This window comes from Adiantum capillus-veneris, chromosome 16 (genome assembly GCF_014529385.1).
Source record: "Adiantum capillus-veneris isolate H3 chromosome 16, ASM1452938v2, whole genome shotgun sequence".
Classification (NCBI taxonomy): Eukaryota; Viridiplantae; Streptophyta; class Polypodiopsida; order Polypodiales; family Pteridaceae; genus Adiantum; species Adiantum capillus-veneris.
In genome coordinates, this window is record NC_140946.1 from 74,490,852 (window position 1) to 74,513,421 (window position 22,570).

Genomic DNA, 22,570 nt, shown 5'->3' on the forward strand with positions numbered 1-22,570 from the left:
ATGAACTGCCAGTAGTAAGAACACAAGCCCAAGAAGCATTGCCAAGGAATTGACTACAAACCAACTCAAGCACAAAGCAAGCCAGCTCAAAAAGATGCATGAAGCTCGTAAACAAGGTAAATGGGCAGTCTATCGTGGCGGTAAAGGCATCATTCAAGAGTTTCAAACTCCCAAGCCAGCTCCCCCTCTACCTGACCCCCTCTAGGTTTTGTTTTTGTTGATATCCTTTCCTTTTTCCTTTACCTCTGATGGACCCTCAGTCCCTAACTGATATGTATCTAACGCTTCCACCCCGAAAGAACAGACGTAATGTTTTGTTTTGGTCCCATGGGTCATATCTGACCTCCGTGGACGATAATTAAATCTCTCTCTCTCTCTCTCTCTCTCTCTCTCTCTCTCTCTCTCTCTCTCTCTCTCTCTCTCTCTCTCTCTCTCTCTCTCTCTCTCTCTCTCTCTCTCTCTCTCTCTCTACAAGGAAAAGCGGCTGATTCTATTACTTGAAAATATCCCAACCGAAATGGTGCCTATTTTGAGAGCAAGTACATCACTCTTCACATAGCAAGCTTGGAAGTGGAAAAACCAAGATTAAAAAGTGTCGTGGCAAGCTAAGTGGAGAGGGGATGTCAATTTGATGAGATGGTGTAGAAGGGAACAGAGAAAACGCCCTTTTCTACACCATCTCAAATGATGAGATGGTGTAGATGATCCTCAGACTTGAATAAGAAAAGGTCCCTCATTCCACTACTACAAGGCACTGTAAAACTCCCTTGAACATAGTCGCATGAAATGGCGTGCTTCCGCATTGTTGACTTTGACATATCAGAGGCTTGTGCTCGTTGATTGCAAGGGAGAGGATCTGCATCCGTGGGAGGAGAGGAAAAGATTGAAGGTATTAATCTCACAAAGAAGGGTTTTTGTGTTTGGCTAATCAACTCTATTAGGTTTTTTTTCAGCAAAGCATTCATAGAATCTCAGCGTTCTCTACCTACTACATATACACAAAGTTTGGTGCAATTCCATTGCGAAAAAGGCCTCCAGTTCTGCATTGGAACGTTCACAGGTAAGAATTTCAAGTTATATGCAAAACATTTGGCAGCAAGCATACGTCTGTGCGTTTTGCGTGTTTCTTTCTCGTGTTTATTGCAGGAATGACTAGGTATGAAGGTAACCAATTAGCGAAAGATAGACTCTCTTCTTAGAGAGCTTCCAAGGAGGTTTATGGAAGATAGACTCTCATTTTATAGAGCTTCCAAAATCTCACAAAAGAGGGAAAAATCCTCTTAGCAGTTAGAGAGTAGTTCTCTCACTCTTAGTCAGAAGCAGAAAAAGAACAAGAAAGAATTGAGGATAGGCATTTGCCACGTTCCTGTGCTTGTAAAGATTCTCCCTTAATAATAAAGATATATTCTTTAGGGGGGGTGGGGGAACCAACCCATATTTTGGTCCCGAATGATGTTTCTCTTAGTTTCTCAATTCTCTTGAGTCTATGAATTATATTTAAAAGCGAGTTTATGCTTCGGTCTTTTGTGACAATGGTATCAGAGCAAGGTCATCTCTCTCTTTCTTAAGGAATTCACGGCTCTTGGCATACTACAACAATGGAAGGACGTGAGATAGAGTTCACTCTCCTCCAACAGCATGTGGTAGAGTTGCAGAAAGCTCTCTCCCATTCAGAAGTTCAGAAGATTCTTCATACCCTTGAAAAGGGAAAGGAGAAAGTGCCGTTGGAGTCGGAAGAAATCCCGTAGAAACCAAAAATGAGATCTTTTAATTGGAACCTCCCACATGCACGAGGGTCAGGAGAAGCCTTCATAATGTCACGTGCGGTTTAATCGAAAGGTTCAAGAACAAAATCCTCATGATTCTGCTCAGTTCTCTTTTATGAAGGATTTGGATGACCGTGCTTCCAAAGGACATGTTCCTCAATGATCCACTGCAGCAAGAAGTGCAGTCAAAGGAAAGAGCTCCGGTCATGAAGGAGTCTAAAGATAGAACGAAGGAGTATCATAAGAAGAAGCACCGCAGACAAAAATCATTCAAGTAAGGTGATAAAGATCTAAAATTTGTTTCCTACAACGAACAGCGGGACAACGACAAAGATCTAGCTTTCATCTATCATTTTGAAGTAGCATTTGCAGAAGGGGACTTTAAATACGGGTCTAAGCTTCGCCATGTCAGTATGCACCTGAAAGACACAACCAATAGTTGGTGGCTGACTCTGATCCTCGAAAAACTCAAGCTTCAAGATTGGACTGCCGTCAAGAAGGAATTCTATGCTCAATTCCATCCTAGATTATGAGGAAGAAGCAAAGAAAGAATGGGATCAACTTTCTCATATAGAAAACAAAATTGTTCCACAATATGTGGATAAGTTATAGGACATCCTCTTGAAAGTCACCCCATTCAAGAAGATTGAAGATTGTGAGAAGATGCGAAAGTTTGAAGCTGGGTTGCATGAAGCCATGCAAAAGGCTATGAATCTTTATCCACAGAGCATTTTACAAATACTTATGGAATCAACTCGCGTAGCTCATGCTATACACCAGAAGGGTACTCCCAGGAAGCTGGAACAAAGCAATTATTATGCCAAGCAGAAATCTCTTACTAATGAGCCCTCGTCTCAAAAGAAGAAAAGAATCACCTCAGATGCAGAAACAAAACCTAATCAGCCTAAGAAAGGGAAATATCTCTCTCCTACAGAATTAAGAACCTATATCAATGAAGGCAGATGCTCACATGAAGGGTGATTGCCCCACTAAAACCCCGCAGCTCCCTTCTTTTAATGTAGTAATAGATGTGCAGGGTCATACAACAAAGGATGGTAAAGAAAGATCTCTTCTAAAAGCATGGGGCAACATCAAAAACCAGCTGGCACTTATATTGTTTGATTTAGGCAGTACGGATAACTTCATCTCTACGAAGCTTGCCGAAGATCTCAATTTACAGCCTGACTGGTCTGGAGTCTATATTCAAGCATCATCTGCTCTTAAAGGACAAAACCCGAGTTCTACTCCTATTATAGGGAAGATGAATTTAAAGGTAGACAACTACAAAGATATTATTAGCTTCACTTGAGGGATGTGATGTAATCTTGGGAATGCCTTTGCACTACAAGATGCACCCCATCCCTGATTATGTTCAGAAAACCTTGATCATAAAGGAAAGCAATATGTTGTAACTGCGGATGCAGGTGATTGACGTATTCTCATTTCCAACCACATTGCAATCAAGAAGTAAATGAAAAAGTATGTTTCAGTGTGCTTAATTTATGCCGGAGAGAGAGATATGTCTTCTTCACAACTTTCTTCCTCTTTAGAGCAAATAGAATTAAGTTAGAAATTTTTGAAGATTGTTTTGTAGATGAACTTCCACCTTCTCGACATGAGGATCATACAATTGATTTGATCCCAGGGAGTTCTGCTCCAAATCAGCCCCCTTGTAGAGTCAATTTAATGTAGCAAGAGGGAATCCTCAAGCAGGTTAATGAACTTTTGAAGAAGGGTTCAATAAGGCCTAGTACTTCTCCATATTGTTCACATGTCCTGTTAGTACAGAAACACGACGGCACATTCCGTATGTGCATAGATTGTAGATCTTTAAACAAGATCACAATTAAGAATTCCCAATCCCTCGGATTGATGACATTCTTGACAAGTTACAAGGAGCAAGTATTTTTAGTCGTATAGACTTGAAGAGCGTATATCATCAAATTTGCATTGCTCCTCAGGCTGTGCATAAGATTTTATATAGAACAACCTTTAGGTTGTATGAATTCTTAGTGATGCCTTTTGAACTCACTAATGCACTAACAACTTCCAACAAAATGATGGATAGAATTTTTTATTCATACATAAAATTTACAGCAGTCTTCTTCGATGATTGTTACCATATACATGTGGTAGTGATGTGTGTGAACACACTAGGACCACCGAGGCTTTTTTCCCTCTTTAGGAGGTTTTTTCCCCCGAGCACTGTATATACGCCCATTACTCTAGGGCTATCTATCTTTCCAATTGCACACTAAGTAACACACTCTCTATTGTGAGCCTTGTGCTTCCTTCATCTTCTCCAAGTTGTCTGCGTTTCTCTGCAACCCTAATTCCAAAAATTGGTATCAGAGCATGTTGCGTCCTCCCGGGCTTAGTCGCCAGCTGCTCCAGCACACGCCTGCTCACTTTCTCCGATTTCAGTGAGCTTTGGCAAGTGTTCGCAGGTCGACAAATATTTCGGGCGAGCTCGTAGAGCGCAATCTGCTCAGATTTTTGATTCGGGCTCATTTCAGCCTCCGTTTCCACTAAAGATAGTGCTGCACACGCTATTTCATCATTTTGTGTAGAGTTTTTGTCAGTGCCGTTTTCCGCATAACAGGTGCTTTACAGTCTTCTGTGGTTTGTGCTATATCGCACGTGTTGTTCCCGCTCCGTTTCTCCTATTTTTGGGCAGTTTTCTCATCAGGTGCAGCATTTACCATGGCTGACAACAACACAGATGTGTTCAAGATGTTTGTTGTTGAGGACAGGTTGGATGGGGACAACTACCCTATGTGGGCTTATATGATGCAACATGTTCTTGTGTCAAAGGGCGTCTAGAACATTGTGCAGGGCATTGATGTACATCCTAAATCTGAGGATGTAGGCGATGTTGAGGATGTTGCAGGTCTTGCTACAAGGATTGCTGCTATTAGATTTGTTTTGCCTACGGCAGAACAAGCTCGTTGGGATGTAAAGGATGCGCAGGCTCATGCATTGATTGCGTTGTCTGTGAAGCGCACCATTGTTCCTCACAATCATTCAGCAAAATATGTAAAACAGGCTTGGGATATTTTGGATGGTTTTTATGCAAGTCGCAATGAGGCTAAAATCGCTTTACTGCTTAAAGAGCTGGAGTCGAAGATTATGCATGAGGAAGATGATATGGACACTTTCCTTGCTAGTGTCAAGGATATCAATGAGCAGCTTATTTCTGCAGGTGAAGTCATTTCAGACAGTTCCCTTGTGCAGACGGTTTTTATGTCTTACCAAATTCTTACCAGACTTTTGCTAGTACATGGAGACTTATGACCCAAGGAAATCGAGAAGTTGTCAAGTTTGATGCATTATGCACATTGCTATTGCAAGAGTCACTTGCCAGAAAAACAGGACTAGACAGTGTGCAGTTGAACAGGCTTTTATTGCTTCTCAAAGAAAGGGTGGTAACAGCAATGCAGCCACTTCTTATGGTTCTGCTGCGAGTGGCAAAACTTCTATTCCCAATGCTTCTGTTGGCAGCACTTCATCTGGTAATTCTGGTAATAAGGGAAAAAAGAAGATGCGTTGCCATTATTGTAAAGCTAATGATCACTTGATCAAGTCGTGTCCTAAGTTGAAGGCCAAAGAGGCTAAGAAGAAAGAGGGTGGTTCCACTACAAATGCTGGTTCCACTACAAATGCAGCCATTGTTGAGTCTTCTATAAAAGGAGACTGTGTTGCTGATGTTGATGTAGAATGGGCTTTTAGCGCAGAGTGCACTTACAATCCTACTGTCCATGATGCATGCTTGTCAGTTGTTGTAGATTCACATGTGTGGTATTTCGACAATGGTGCTACAAAGCACATTACCTCACATCGTGAATTTTTTACCTCTCTCGAGTCTGTCCCTCATGGGAATTCGGTCACTTGTGCCAGCAATGCCTCTTATCCGGTTCAGGGAGTTGGAAAGATTGTGCTTACTGCTGCAAATGGCAGTTCCTTCACACTTGTTGATGCACTTTATGTACCTGGGATCAAGAAGAATCACTTGTCTGTATTCGCACTTGCTAGACTTGGACTTGTAGTCAAATTTGTAGATGACAGATGTACAGTTCATGATCTCAGTTTTGGTGATGAAATTATTACATATGGCCTTGTGTGTCGTGGGCTGTATAAGCTCACTTTGTATGACAAGTGTGGACAAAATTTTGCAAATGTTGTTGCAGATTCAAGGGCTATTTCAGATGCAAAACTTTGGCATGCACGTTTTGGTCATCTGAATTTTGCCAGCTTGCTGCGTTTGCAGAAATATGATATGGTTGCTTCTTTGCCGCCTCTTGAAGCACCTGTCAAACATGTTTGTGAAGGCTGTATTTTAGGTAAGATGCAGCGTTCTAAGTTTCCAAAGGATGGTTCAATTCGGGCCACATGCAGGTTGGAGCTTGTGCATAGTGATGTTTGTGGGCCCATGCAAACTCCGTCCTTGGGCAATTACCTATACTTCGTGACTTTCATTGATGATTACTCTAGGCATGCATGGGTATTTCCGCTTAAAGCAAAGTCTGAAGTTTTTATGTGCTTCAAACAATTTCTGACTATGGCTGAAAATGTCTCAAAATGTACTATGGGCACCCTCCGTTCCGATCGAGGGGGGGAGTATATGTCTCATGAATTTAATGCATTCTGGCTAGTCGTGGAATAAAGCACCAATGTACAGTGCCTTATACACCTCAGCAAAATGGTGTCGCTGAGAGGAAAAACAGGTCACTGACGGAAATGGCACGATGTATGGTCAAAAGTCAAGTTTTGCCGCAGTCTTTTTGGCTTGAGGCCATCATGTGTGCCACTTATGTACTTAACAGGTGTCCTACAAAAGCTTTGCAATCTATTACTCCATATGAAGCTTGGCATGATAGAAAGCCTTCTATTGAGCACATGCGTGTTTTTGGCTATTTGGCATATGCTTTGGTGCCACAAACACAGATCAAAAAATTGGATGATAAGGCTGTCAAATGTATTTTTGTTGGTTATAGTGTTGAAAGCAAAGGTTACAGGTTATATCATCCGCAAACAAAGCGTATTCTAGTTTCACGGGATGTAGTGTTTGTGGAAGATTCTGTTCAGCCCTTGCTGTCATGTACTAGAGATAGTAATGTAAGCTCAGAGGACATTTATGACAGTTTTTTGCATGTTTTCAATGGTGGAAATACAAATGTAGTTTCCAATGAGGCAAACGTACAGCCTATGGGGGTTTCTGAAAATGTTACAGATCAGCCTACTACTGATGCAGATGTACATTATGTACTTGATGAGGAAAGGGCTGAAAATGAGCAAGCTAGAGGTATGCCAAAATGGCTGGTGCACACTTTGCGTGACAGTAAATTGGATGCACCTTTGTCTAGTCGTACTCGTTCAGGCTCTCACCATGCATCTTATGCATGAGATTGTTATGCTTTGGCTGTGTCTAGCTTACATGATGTTGAGGAGCCATTGTCTTTTGATAATGCATAGAATTCAGAAAATTGGATGGCTGCCATGCAATCAAAATATGATGCACTTATAGAAAATGACACATGGACTTTATGTGATTTGCCTCCTGGCAAAAAGGCCATTGGTACGAAGTGGGTTTACAAGTTGAAACGCAAGCCGGATGGTGAGATCGATCACCATAAGGCTCGACTTGTTGCAAAGGGTTATGCACAGCAAAAAGGCATAGATTATGAAGAGACTTTTGCTCCCACTTGTCATATGACTACTATGCATTTTCTATGTGCATTGGCAGCTCATTTTGGTTGGGATGTACATCAATCAGACATTGTTACTGCTTTCTTAAATGGTGACATATTTGAGGAAGTTTATGTAATGCAGCCTCGCGGTTTTTTCATAAAAGGACAAGAGGACAAAGTGTGCAGATGGAAGAAGGCTTTGTATGGGTTGAAGCAATCTCCTCGTGCTTGGTATGAGAAAGTTGACACTCATTTGGTCAAACAAGGCTTTCGTAATAGTCCAACAGAAAGCACATTGTATGTAAAGCATGAGGGTGATGTACTTCTCATTGTGGTTCTTTATGTCAATGATTTGCTGATCACTATACCAAATGAGAGACATATTGCTGAATTTAAGGCTAATTTGAATGCTACTTTCAAGATGAAAGATTTGGGGTTGTTGCATCATTACATGGGTATACAGTTTAAGCAGTGTGATGGTGGTATTGCCTTGTGTCAGAAAAGTTACATAGAGACATTGCTATGTAAGTTTGAACTTGAGGATTGCAAACCTATTGCCACTCCCATGGAAACAGGTTTGAAGTTGAGTCTACATGATGCTGGCAATCCTGCTGATGTCACTCTTTACCAAAACTGTTGTTGGTTGCCTCATTTATGTATGCAACACGAGGCCGAATATTCAGTTTGCAGTCTCACAGGTCATCAGATTTATGCATAGCCTAGGGTCTAAGCATCGGCACACTGTCAAGAGAATTTTCCGCTACGTTAGTGGCATCTTGGCTTGTTTTATCCCAAGGGGGGATCATTGCCGCAAGACTTACATTCTTTTTTGGACTCAGATTGGGCTGGTTGTTTTGACACGCGAGTGTCCACAAGTGGTTTTTGTTTCATGCTTGGCAGTTCATGTATATCACGGTTGAGCAAGAAGCAACGTATTGTGGCCACTTCGAGTTGTGAGGCTGAGTACAGGGCAGTCTTCATAGCTACGGTTGAGTGTGTATGGCTCAGACGCCTTATGGCTGATTTGGGTGTTGGACAGGACACTGCCAACACTATCTACACTAACAGTCAGAGCACATTGACAGTTGTGAGGAACCCAGTTTTTCATGCTCGCACAAAGCACATTGAGGTGGATTACCACTATGTCAAGGAGAGGCTCTCAGCAGGAGAGATCAGCTTGGTTGATATGCCAACACAGGACAACCTTGCAGATATTTTCACAAAGGCATTTTCTTATGAGAAGCTTGAAGCTTTCTGCAAAGCTTTGGGCTTACTCCCCTTTGTGGACTGATCATGTCCTCAAGGCATGGCACTTCCCTTTACTCATGTGCAAGCTCTCGTTCACCACATCACTCTAGGGGGGATTTGTTACCATATACATGTGGTAGTGATGTGTGTGAACACACTAGGACCGCCGCGGCATTTTTTCCCTCTATAAGAGGTTTTTTCCCCTGAGCATTGTATATACACCCATTACTCTACGGCTATCTATCTTTCCATTGCACACTAAGTAACACACTCTCTATTGTGTGCCTTGTGCTTCCTTCGTCTTCTCCAAGTTGTGTGCATTTATCTGCAACCCTAATTCCAACAATGACATCTTAATCTTCTCAAAGACGGAAGAAGAACATTACAGACATCTTGCAACAGTGTTTGGAGAATTACGCAAACACAATTTATTTGTGATTGCTTAGAAAAGTGATTTCCTTTTAAAAGAAATTTGCTACTTGGGCCATATAGAATCTCACAATCAGGTGAGAATGGATCTTGACGAGATTCAAGAAATCGTAGAATGGCCTACATCAACTACAGTACATGAAGTTTGAACTTTTCTCGGCCTCCGTTCCTAGTATTAGTGTTTCATTCGAGCTTTTGCCGCCATATTGGTCCTCTCCATCATTTGACGAAGAAGCAGATTCCATTCCATTGGGGACCTGGACAAAAACAAGCTCTTGAAAAGCTTAAGTATCTACTCAGTCACGGACCTATCCTCATTGTCCTTGACCTTTTGAGGTGTACTATGATGTATCTGGAGATTGTGTAGGAGCAGTATGAAACCAAGAGGGTCACGCCATAACTTATGGAAGCCAGCGCCTTAAAGATGCAAAATTGCATGCTTCCATTTATGAGAAAGAGCTAACGGTAGTAACTCATGCTCTTTTCATATGGAAACATTTTGTTTTAAGAGCTGATTTTGTTATTAAGAGAGATCATCAGAGTCTTCGCTATTTTCTCACACAGAGAAAGTTATCAAAAAAGCAGATGAGATGGGCCAGCTTTCTGTCAATGTTTCATTTTTAGATTTTACATACTTCTGGAAACAAAAATGATGTTGCAGATGTCCTCTCCAGACGTCCTAAGGTCATTGCTTTGACAACTATTTATCATGAGGATTTAGAATTCTTAGTGTGATGTATTCTCAAGATCCAAATTTTACTACAATCTGGGCCAATCTTCAAGCAGGACATTCAAAGCTAGCTTATTCTATTAAAGATAATACATTATATCATGAGTAAGCTATATGCATAGCTCAGTCCTGATGACGAAAGGTGATAGAAGAAGCACATAATTCTCCCTATGCAGGCCATTGAGAGATTTTTGCAACTACTAATGCTTTTGAAAGGTTTTTCTTTTGGCCAACACTCCGGACGGAAATTGAAAAATATGTTTGTGAGTATTTAGTATTTCAAAAGTGAAATATGACAAATGTAAAAATTTTGGCAAGCTTCATGCACTCCGTGTAGCTAACACACCATGTAAAAGTATTGCCATGGATTTTATCACAAACCTTCCTAAATCAAAGAATGGACTTGATGCAATTTGGACTATTATAGACAGGTTCAGTAAGCAAGCGCATTTCCTTCCAGTTAAGAAAACAATAAAAGCTGATTACATGGCTAGAGTATTTGTAGCTTAGATTTTTAAACATCAGGGATTGCCAAAAACTACTGTTGGCGATAGGGATTCGTGCATGACTAGAGTATTTTGGCAAGCACTATTTGAGAATTTGGGAACTAAGCTTGATTTTTTATTAGCTTACCATCCTGAAACAGATGGTGAAAGTGAAATCGCTAATGCCACTGTGTTAGACCTTCTTAAGTGCTATGTTTTCAAAAGACAATCTGAATGGAAACAATACTTACCATTAGTTGGGTTTGTGTAGAATAATACCATAGATTCTTGAACTGGTAAAGCTCCCTTCGAAACTATATATGGGAAGCCACTTTTACTTTCTATTTTGGTTACCAAAGAAAACATGTTTGCCGCAGACGAATTTGTGTGTGATATTGATACCGCCTATCAACAAGTAAAACAAGCAATTCTTCGCACTCCAGAGCAGCGGAAGAGGAAACAAGCAGAGAAGGAATCTCAATCTTGAAATATGTCACTTGCACATCTAACCCTATGTGCATGTGGACAAGCTGTTCCTACTTCTAGGGTTTCGTAGGCCTAGGAAGTGTTCTGGCACCTTTGTGAGCGTGTGCGTGTCCAAGCACGTAGAGTAGTTGCATACCCTTTGATTGCACAACCCAGGATCATTAGCATCATGATACAATATCAAGCATGAGCATTTTCCACCACATGGTTCCAGTTTCTGACCTCGCGTGTGAAACACGTCTTATAAGTCATTTTATTATAAGTGACTTTTGGAATTCTTTTTTAAAAGATTGTTGGGAAGCTTGCCCTAACCAACATCTATTTCTTATAAATGAATACCTAGCGCTAAGAAGAAGCAGGGACACAGAAAGGGTAGACACCCGCAGGAGACAGGCAGCCACCCTTAGGCCCCCCAGCGTTTTCTCAAGACAACCATCAGCGTTTTCAGCGTAGTAAGACCAACGTTTTCAGCTTTTAGCCCTTAGCTTTGCGAGAACCCGCTCTCGCCCGGTTGCAGATCCTCTCCGTGTTCCCATCTACACTGAGATTAGCCTAGCATTTCCAGATTTCAGTAAATCAGCCTGGTGTTTTGCAAATTCAACAGAGACCAGCCAGCGTTTTGCAATTTCACCAGCGTTTTTGCATTCTCAGCCTTGCACGACTCAGCGGTTGCAAATCAACCCCGCAGTGCTGCCATAGTAACAGATCCCCAGTAGACTACTTAGCGCTTTCAGTTTTCAACCTTGACGCATCGTCGTCAACATCGTCATCATCATTGCAGATCCCTATCTTGATGAAAACACCTTCGTCTTCATCGTCGTCGTCATCATCACAGTCTCCATCGTCGTTGTTGACATCGTCGTCATCAACACCACAGCATTTAGAAGCATTGTACCAGACTTTGTGCAATCTAAAGTAAATACCTCTCTAGCAATAGAGAGGGGGACCCTTGGAGGGGGTTTTGGGACCCCATTTGGTTTCGTCTCTTCTCTCTCTCTCTAGCACTCTCTTGCACACTCACTCACAGTCTGCATTCCTCTTTCGTGTTTTGGTCATTGCACATTCTCTCACTAAGTCAAGGAAGGCTCTCCCTTCCCATCAGTAAAAGGAACTTTGAGTACCCATTGATCACTCATCGTGAGCTATACACAATCATTCATTTCCGCTGTACATTACAAAAAAGGATATTATATCCTACTTAAGTTTGAGAAAGCTAGATTGGAAAAGCAGGTTGGAAAAGAGAAAGTTGTTAAACTCTTCCATAGATTTTACGGCCCTTTCAAAAGTTACAGATAAAGTCAATGAAGTGACTTTTAGATTGGATTTGCCTTTTTTGGCGTATCCATAATGCTTTTCATATAAGTCTCCTCCGACCATATGTTGGTTCTCCTACCATGGCTCCAGTACAAGAAGATCCTCCAGAAGTCGAAGAGACTGAAAAATCCTTCAGCCAGAACAGATAATACACCACTCACAGAGACAACTAAAGTCCGAGAGACTACATAAAAGTATTTAGTCAAGCTTAAAAATTACACCCCTTTAGTTGCAAAGTGGATGACTGAGTCAGATCTCAAGGATTACCCAGATATCTTGCACAAATATGTTGACACTCTATAGTTGAGGTCAACTGTTTAGAACCAAGAGGGATGTAACAGTGCCACTCTTTTTAAATAATTAACTTATTCACTAGAAAATAGTTATTTGAACTAGTTGTGTGCACATTAGAATAGAACTAGTAGTTCTAGGGCTTCAAGTGTGCCTAAATGCGGCTTAGAACACCTTAGGGGGACCCTAGTAGAAATATACCCTGAAGCTTTAGTGCTTGGGAATCGGGCCTTCAATAAGGGGTAGACAGTAGCCTCAGATTTTAAAGCTCAGAAAAATTACGCGCGTCAGTGCGGATACATGAATGAGATGGGGTCCTTAGAACAATGATCCTAAGGCTTGGATTATGTTTATTAAGACCTTAGGATAAGCCAACTAAACTAAGTTTGATTATTTGCGCCCAGGCCAAATGGTCCGACAAGTGTGAACAGGTGATGCAGGATCAGTGCCGATACGGCATTGTGTTGGGGAGCATCTGATGTTTTCATAAGTAGCATTTATGTGATCATTTGTGAGTTAATTGCACATTTTAATAGTGGCCTAGGAACTTTCAAAAGTTAAAAGTTGAATGGTTTTTAAGTTTTTTTTAAAATGTGCCACTTGACACACTTACCCATGCATGAACTCTCTCTCTCTCTCTCTCTCTCTCTCTCTCTCTCTCTCTCTCTCTCTCTCTCTCTCTCTCTCTCTCTCTCTCTCTCTCTCTCTCTCTCTCTCTCTCTCTCGCTCTCTCTCTCTCTCTCTGCCCCCTCTTCCTGCTGGCAATATAAGAGCAACACCTCTCTCACTTGAGAGGTTGACAGAGCTCCTACCCCCCCTATTGTGAGTATGTTCTACACGATAGAGCTCTCCATTAGAGCTTGAAAGCAGCCCCTTGTGACATATGTGGTAGCTCTTAGCCCCCATTGTCTAGAACAAGGACTCTCACAGCCATAGCCACCTTCTTGAGAAGTTTCATCGCGAGAAGTTGCAGCAAACGCTCATTCCCTAGAGCGTAGTGGCTGTAAATTCTCTGTTTTCAGTCCCTAATCACCTCTATTAGAGCATTCATAGAATCTTAGTCTTCTCTACTTACCATACATATACACAAACTTTGATGCACTGTATTTTTCACTTGCATCGGTATGGAAGTTGGCACTTGAGAGAGTAGAGAAGGAACAAAGGATTTCAAGAATTGTTATTGACATGCACTTGTTTGCAATGCTTTTTTCACTTGCATCGGTATGGAAGTTTGACATTCAATGGCTCGTGATTCTATGGTTCCGACTCATTGTGTGCCTTGACTTTTTTCATTTTTGTTGTTGAGTGTCAAAGTCTTTGTCTCTTTGGTGTCCGGTTTGGTTACATTGGTATTAGAGCATAGTATTCTTTCACTTCTACTACGGAAGAGGATCCTTGGAACACTATGGACAGCCTAAGAAGACAAGTTTTTTCTTTGAATATGGGAGGAAGATGACATGCTCATCTTTTGGCCAATAGTGAAGGGAATCATGGAAGGCAGTCCATTTAAGAAAGAGCACAGATGCCTAATTATGAAGCTTCAATGCTTAAAGCTGAAAATCTGTGTATGCACTAAAATCTACACATGGCTCGTGGACTTTCGCAAGGATTCATAGGTGCAAAAGTGTACTGCAGCCAAGAATGTGGAGTCATACATGGATTGCCGTATTGCGAATGTCACAAGATCATAAGTGTTACTGAGTAAATACCACAACAAAACTGAAATAACCGAAAGAGAAAAGAGAAAAGAGAAAGATGGATGACCCAACACTTGGACTAGAAGATGGCCAGTCCCCCTTTTAAAATATCTTTATTATTGGGTATTCTTTACAAGCACACGAATGTAGACGAGGTATCAACCCTTCAACGTTTGCTCCTGTATTTTAGATCAAGTCTCTCAATAGAGAACATCTATGATTTGCTATTTCTATCTCGCTTGTACAATAGGTGTTGGAGGCGCGAGGAGGTAGTGTTGGCTTTTTGCAGATGCGTACGAGCGTGAGAGAGAGAGAGAATGAATGCATGAAGAGTTACATGTATCAATTTATGATAGACTAAAAAATCAAAGTGTATCATAAAAAAATAAGATTTATGAGAAAGAGCTGTTGGCGGTTATCTATGCTCTTACTCAGTGGCGACATTACCCACTCGGAGCCGATTTTATGGTCTTCACTGATCATCAGAGTTTATGCTACTTCTTGTCACAGAAGCAGCTTTCGGAAAAGTAGATGCGGTGGGCTAACATCTTGTCACAGTTTCACGTCTAGATTGTCCATGTACAGGGACAAAAGAACTTGGTGACAGATGCTTTGTCCCGTAAGCCGTTAGTCTTGGCTATTTCTGTGATTCATCATAGAAGCTTCGAGGACATAGTCAATCAGTACGCCACAGATCTAGATTTTTTTGATGTATTCACTTGAATACAGAATGGGGAGGTAGTAGCAGGATATTCCATATAGGATGGCTACTTGATGAAGAAAACGATATTGTGTGTTACACAGCCGTTGAGGGAAAAGGTTCTAACTGAATGCCATTGTCCACCGTTTATGGGTCACCACGGCATTGATACCACCTTGAAAGGTGTGGAGTGTTACTTCTATTGGTTGAGACTCTAGAGGGATGTGGACGATTTTGTACGTAGTTGCTTGGTATGCCAGAAGGTCAAGTTTGACAAGCATAAAGCACAGGGATTGTTACAGCCTTTACTCATTTCCACCCGCCCCTGGGAAAGTATTGCAATGGATTTCATTTTTGATCTCGCGAAGACAAAAAGTGGGCACGATGGTATCTGGACTGTTATTGACAAATTTAGCAAGCAAGCTCATTTCATTCCAGTGAAGAAAATAGTCAAGCTAGATCATTTAGCGAGATTGTTCATTGCCCAAATATTCAGATTACATGGTATGCCTGAGACAATCGTCTCTGACAGAGATCCCCGATTCACGAGTTTGTTTTGGAAGACTTTTTGGGAGAACATTGGCACATGGTTGCAGTCCTCGTCATCTTTCCACCCGTAGACAGATGGGCAATTTGAGATTGCAAATTCAATCGTACTGGATTTATTGAAGTCTTACATTTTTTATTAGAAGACTCAATGGAAATTTTTTTTGCCCTTGGTGGAATTCGCCTACAATAACACGATCCACGCTTCGATGGGGAAGACACCATTTGAGATTATCGAAGCTGCTATGAAGGTTCCACCCTTCCTTAGCACGAAAGATAAGATTTTTGAGGCCAACCAGTACACGAGGGACTTGGACACTGCTTTTGCCAATGTCCAGAAGGCTTTAGCGAAATCTCAGGAAAGACACAAAAAGGCAGCAGATCGACACCGTTGCGATTTGAAATTAAAGGCAGACGATTGGGTGCTCGTACGTTTTGAGAAGGCACGCCTAAGAAAGAAAAAGAGAAAGGAGCGGCTTTTTCCAAAGTTTAGCATGAGATACTATGGACCTTTCCAGATAAAAGAAAAGATAAATGATGTCTCCTTTAGATTGAAGGTGGACGATACTTGAAGAATTCACAATGCTTTTCATGTGAGTCCCTTGAAGCCTTTTAAAGGCGATGTGCCCGATGGTGGGGAGCCAGATGAGCAACCCGAGGTGGAGGAAAGCGAGGAGATACTCGTTCCAGAACAGATATTGGCACATAAAGATAGAAAGATTAAAGGTAAAGTGATTAGGTGGTTCTTGGTTAAATTCAAGAACTATCCTGCATTGGATGCGAAGTGGATGGAGGAGGAGGACCTAGCAGATACTCCTCAGATTTGGAACTTTACCTTGAAGCATTTGGTTTAGCATAGTCTACTTCGATAGAACCCCGATTTTAGCATGGGTGAATCTAGTGTAGCGGGCTTGCACAAGAGGAGAGTCGCTCCGCTCCTTTGTCAACAGATTACCCCGATTTTTTATATAGAGTCATTGATGTCCCTCTAGGTTTCAGAGATATTGTTGGGCTGATAGTATTCTACTGTATGACTTTATGAACTAGAATTTTCAAAAATAAAAATGATATTGATTGATTTGTACTTGACTTGTTTGAGTGCAAGAACTGAAAGACAAAATGACTGCAGCATTTCGGTCTCATAAATCTCTATAGACATGATTGCAATAAGGATTAGTTAATCGGGCATCTATGAGGTCCCAATTGGATCTAGATGTGATTACTAAATACGTTGTCGATTAATCATGGTATGATATTTGGAATGAATTTGAATGTGATTTGTCCTGTGATGTCAAATGATGTCCTGTGATGTCCGGTGATGTGACTGTTGATTGGTATATGTGCTAGATGTGTCGTGTCTAGTGCATCGGTGCTAGCAGTCAGTGTCTACTAAGACAGTTTATGGCCTCTATTTTTGTAGGATAATCGAGGGTGATTACAATTCTTTCAAGAGGGGGATATGTCACAAATTGGTGACGTGGAGCAGGCCCCCAAACACACACTATTGACGTGGCAGGCCGGCGGGTAATGCGCCGATAGGCTGACGTGGCAGGCCGTACGGAGCTCCGCAATTTCCGCTTACATGCTGACGTGGCAGCGTACTGATTTTTGAAAATTACGATGACTGATTTTGATTGGTTTTACTATAGATTTTAGAAACAGTTGCTTTTGGGAACTAATGCTTTTCAGTTTGAAGCTTTTGGGGCTCTGCTTTAAGCATCCCTTGTAACCTTTATGATGAACCCAAGGGGGCTCACCCTGTAGAGCATCTGGACGCAGAGTTTGAGAGCGAGCACCCGTGGGAGTTGTACTTTGCTCAAAGATTAATATGAAAAGAAATACCGAAAGGGGCACCAGTCTTTGGGGCCAATACCTCTTGCACGGAACTACGCCGGGCCGTGTTGTCTTTTGTGAACTATTTTAAAGTGAATCTTTGTTGTGTCGCTGTAGAATCTAGACTTGGGGTGTCCAAGTTTGTTACCCTTAGTTGGACGGGGTTCTTACTGTGAAGTTCCACCCCAGAGAGTATTGGCCCCAAACCTTGGCGCACCTTTTCGTATTTCTTTATATTACTTGAACTCGGTATAATGCTAGCACTCCATCCTCTGCACCTTCGTACTGAAGCATGCCAGAGAATGAGCCCTCCGCACATATTTAATGGCCCTTGGCCTCAAAAGCAGTTACATGAAAAGCAATAAACTCAAAAGCATTTGGTTCATAAGTAGGTGGTCAAAAGCTGCCAGCATAAATCACGGAAATCCGTACAGGCTGCCACGTCAGTAAGCCAATGCAAAAGCAAAAATCCGTATAGGTTGCCATGTCATCAGTCAGCGTGAAATCCGGAGATCCGTACTGACTGCCATGCCATCAATTTTTACGCCATTCATTTTTTTTTGTGGGTCCAGCTTTATTTTAATGCCTTTATGTCCTCTAGGTCCCATTGGATGGGGTCCCAAAAGTTGGTGGAACTTTTACTTGTTTTGTTACTTCTTTTTAGAGTTTAGGCCCCTCGGCTGGGATTTGAAGGTTGGCTCCGTTCTTGAGTGGCTTGACACGTCAGCAATTTGTGACATCTCCTCTTCTTGAAAGAAAGTAATCGTCCACGATTACAGCATATCTGCAAAACAACTCAAGTTAACTTAAAAACTTTCCGAGGGTCATTCTTCTGAGGGATAATCAGTTTTCTTATTTTTAATTAGAGCTCTTGATTTCTTGGGTCGTTGTCTTCCCAGAAGAATCTCATCCAATAAGGAGTCACATTCCAATTCAGAACTCTTGATATCGTGGGTCGTTGACTTCCAAGAAGTATCTCATCCAATAAGGAATACTTAGTGGGGTTGGCACATCAGAATACAACACAAATTCTCACATATGCATGTTACAAGACATAGAAACGTAAAGTCGCCGATGAATACGCTCCACGCAAATAACCATCCAGGTCCGAGCCCTGAGTTGTTCAATGACTCCCTCATCACTCCTCCCGCAAATAACCAAAAAAGGTCCGGGCCCATAACCATCCAAGTCCGGGCCATGTAAAAATAGCACTTTTCAATCATTCAATACTTCCGCCACAAATAACCACAAGGGTCCGGGCCATGAGTATGAACAAGCATTCTCAAACATCATTTCTCACTACTTTACCCGTGAGTAAAAATTACCAGTCATTTAAACTAGTATTAAAACGAGAGTCAAACATTTCAAATCCGCACCAAGATAGGTTCAAGACACATACCATCCATTTCAAAAATTCCAATCGAGATCACCAAGCAAGTTCAAATAGAACTTAAACTTGAAAAGCAATCTCAACATCAATCGAGCTCGAAAAGTCAACCGACTTTCTATCCTGAAACTTGCACCAAAATTTAGGGTTAGATTCCTTCCATAAGGTCGTAGCCGACCACAGCATGGTCCATCATCTCTTGGACAGACAGTGTTCTTTTGGCGGCGATGGTAGTCCCGAGACATAGCAATCACAACGGACCTCAAAGGTTATCAGCTCGAAAAGAGACATCTACTGAGAGATGACGAGAGATTTCAAGTTAGGGTTTCCATGGCAAGCATTTCAAGATACCCCACTCTGCCAGAAGTTGCACTCCGAAGGAAGATGTAAGAGGAGATCATTGTCACAGGATGGGGTCCCACGTGCCAATAGAAAAGAACAGACTGAATAGATTTTTTGCACTTCAATAACAACCGAACTGAAAAAGAGAGAGCACGCACGACAACAATTTGTGACAACATGAATATTCAACAATATAATAACTCGATGACAGTTATTATATTGTTCAACAATATAATAACAATTTGTGACAACATGAATATTCAACAATATAATAACTCGATGAGAGTTACCTGACGCATGTACTGCATACATAAAAGTGCATATCAATTTTTGATACACGAATCAACAATAAATTTCTGCAATTTCTTCATAATCTCACACGTGGGAGGTAAAACTATAATTTACTATCCATAATTTTGCATCAGCAATGTCCTTAAAGTGTATTACATGCATCAAGTTTGCCAAAATTCAAAAATCTCAGCAAAATCCTCAAAACTTCTCGCATCAATTATATCGAAATCCACAATTTCAGCAAAAGCCCAAAATTTTCTCTGACGAATTTGCTTCAATTGAATTAATATATGATTCCTTAAGCAAAATATGAGCAATTTCTGCATAATTTCATCAAATTTTGCAAACGCTCCAAATTTTCCAATGTGCACAAATGTCAATGAAATGACTCAGCCAAGTGAAATTTCACTTGTACATGAGAAGCCCAAAAATCTGTGAAGCTTTTATACACAAAATCTGCAATTTTTGAGGCAAATTCTGTTGTTGTCGAAGAACAACGTTGAGGCTGAGATTTCTCGTGTGAATTGAAGTCTGACTCGACCTGCGTGAGAGGGCTTGGGCTGATTTGGTCCAAAGATCACCTGCTTGGGTAGTGTTTTGCTTTTTCCCTGGCTCCTTTGTGTATGGAAGCGTGCGAACCTGCGCTCTGATACCAGTTTGTTGGAGGCGCAAGGAGAAGCAGCAGGTAGTGCTGGCTTTCTGGAGAAGCGTACGAGTGTGGAGAGAGAGAGAGAATGAACATAGGAAGAGTTACGGTATCAATTTATGATGCACTAAAAAATCAAAGTTTATATTATGTATGGTTTTTATAGTATAAAACACTCTCCCTTTGAGTTAGTGGTGTGAGTTAGTGTACATAAAGAGAGAGGAGAGGGCCATTACATACCCAACAAGAGACAAATGATTCTCTTTGCCCTTTTGGTGTGTCTGGAACACCCAATGACGTCTCTCTCTCTCTCTCTCTCTCTCTCTCTCTCTCTCTCTCTCTCTCTCTCTCTCTCTCTCTCTCTCTCTCTCTCTCTCTCTCTCTCTCTCTCTCTCTCTCTCTCTCTCTCTCTCTCTCTCTCTCTCTGTGTATTTTTGAAAAATTTTGCACAATCACTTGCTCTTTTCTGACTCAAGGAGCAGATTGGCAATTCCCTCTCTATCTCTGTTTGGGAGCTCTTGCACAATCTCTTCCTCTAGGATGTGTGTTCAATGCAACTCGGTTCTACACTTCTTTATACAAGATGTGGAGTGTTTGCTTTATTGGTCTTCAATTGCTTTAAGCAGTTTGGCTTTTGTGTCTTAAAAAGTCAAAAGTGACTTTTTCACTTAAGTTTTACGGTTTTGCTTTAAAAACCAATAAGTTAAGGGTTTCTGATGGCGAAAAGCTAGAGAGAGATTGTACTGCTGAGAGAATAATCGTCTTTTTCTAGTTCTAGAGAGAGTGTTCTCAACGCTTTTCTAGAGAGAGTGTGTAATCACCCCACATACGGCTATGAGATGGAAGCTCCCAAATCTGCGAAACGTGCCCTCAAACTGCCTCCCAAATGCCTATTTTTTCCCGCTTTAAAGATAATGTGATGCAGTGGTGGAGCTCAATTGCGACACAACCGCATGCTCCAAGGACCTAGCAAGCTTTCAAGACGGTGTTTGCACGCAGTTACATAACTTCTTTCTTCAAAGTCCAGATTTTGGCAGTGGAGCAACTTGAAAATGCTTGCCACCGAAACCATGGACGACTATAATCAAAGGTTTCTCGACGTGTACCTTCCAGTGTCCTTCTTTAGGTTCGTTCCGTTGGAGACCCAATGCGAGCGATACACCATTGGACTACCATCACCATTGCAGGAATATTGTCTCTCCGCAAGTCTCCACCATGCAAGAGCTTACGGACCATGCCGCGGTCGGCTACAAACTGATGAAGGGAAAGCTAGAGTTTACCAGAGAAGAACCTCCGGCCACTAACCACAACTCTCCGCAACAACGAAAAAATTCTTGAGAGTCGTGAAAATCAACCGAAAAGGCCTCGTTTGACGCCTCAACAATGAGACACCTTACTACAAGAAGGCCGATGCTTTGGATGCTTCCAAACAGGGCATAACCATTCTAGTTGTCCCCATCGCACTGATAGACCAATGGAGCCGATGCCCGCACCAAAGATCGATAGAACCCCAATGCCACCTCCATCTAAGAGAGCTAGACTCGCTATTCGACTAGTACCCGATATCTATGCGTATGAAAGTACAAACGAATTGTGTCGAGCATATGGCAAACGTAACGGCTTCAAAGCCCTGATTTTCTTTGACCCAAGAGCTGCAGAGAACTTCATCCATCCAAATTTCTTAAAGTAGATGCACTTTGATTATGATGTAGAGGGTGGAGAAATTGAAGCTGATCTAGCCATGTGGCAAACTCAGAAAGTGGTACCTCTCATTGGTGCTCTTCCAGTCACTATCCAAGATTATCATGGAAAAATCGATTTTCACATTATGAAGTTGGGCAATTGCGACGTTCTCTTAGGTATGCCTTGGCACGAAAAGAATGATGCGACTCTCCATATCTGAAACCGAACTATTATCCTCATGCAAAAGGACAACCCAGTCGTCCTCAAAGTTCGGCTATCCGAACAAAAACTTGAATGAATTTTCTAGCTGCTTTTAGTTAATTACTTTTAAACTCTGCTTGAGGAAATATTGTTTGAAATGGATGGTATCTATTTTGAACCTGTCTTGGTGCCGATTTGAATTGTTTGACTCTGGTTTAATACCGGTTTTAATGATTGGTGATTTTTAGTCCTAGGTGGAGTTGTGAGACATGATGTTTGAGAATGCTTGTTCATACTCATGGCTCGGACCCTTGTGGTTATTTGCGGGGGGAGTATTGAATGTTTAAAAAGTGCTAGTCCCGGGTGGAGTTGTGAGAAATGATGTTTGAGAATGCTTCTTCATACTCATGGCTCGGACCCTTGTGGTTATTTGTGGGGGGAGTATTTAATTTTTACGGGGGGAGTATTAAGAAGTCTGAGTAGTGGGTACTCTCATCACCTCCAATTGACGCATGCTACGGTTTGGGAGGCGTTTGGTTGTAAAAGGCCTTCATATCTCCCGGCCCGGACCTTTTTAGGTTACGAGGGAGTCATTAAATATCTCCCGGCCCTAACCTTGTTAGGTTATGCGGGAGGAGTGTTCATCGGTGACTTTATGTTTCTATGTCTTGTAACATGCATATGTGAGCATTTGTATTGCATTGTGATGTGCCAACCGCTGAATATTCCTTATTGGATGAGATACTTACGGGAAGTCAACGACCCAGGATATCAAGAGTTCCGATCTAGAATGAGACTATTTATTGGA

General features: G+C 41.6%; 1 protein-coding gene across 1 annotated transcript in view; it reads left to right on the forward strand.

The window, feature by feature from the left end:
* Positions 1-2,718: 2,718 nt before the first annotated feature.
* Positions 2,719-22,570, forward strand: part of LOC147439286 (protein COFACTOR ASSEMBLY OF COMPLEX C SUBUNIT B CCB4, chloroplastic-like) — a 113,302-nt gene continuing 93,450 nt past the window's right edge. Inside the window, exon 1 of the mRNA XM_086483996.1 lies at positions 2,719-3,039. Coding sequence (XP_086340122.1) covers positions 2,719-3,039 — 321 coding nt within the window. The remainder of the gene's footprint in view (positions 3,040-22,570) is intronic.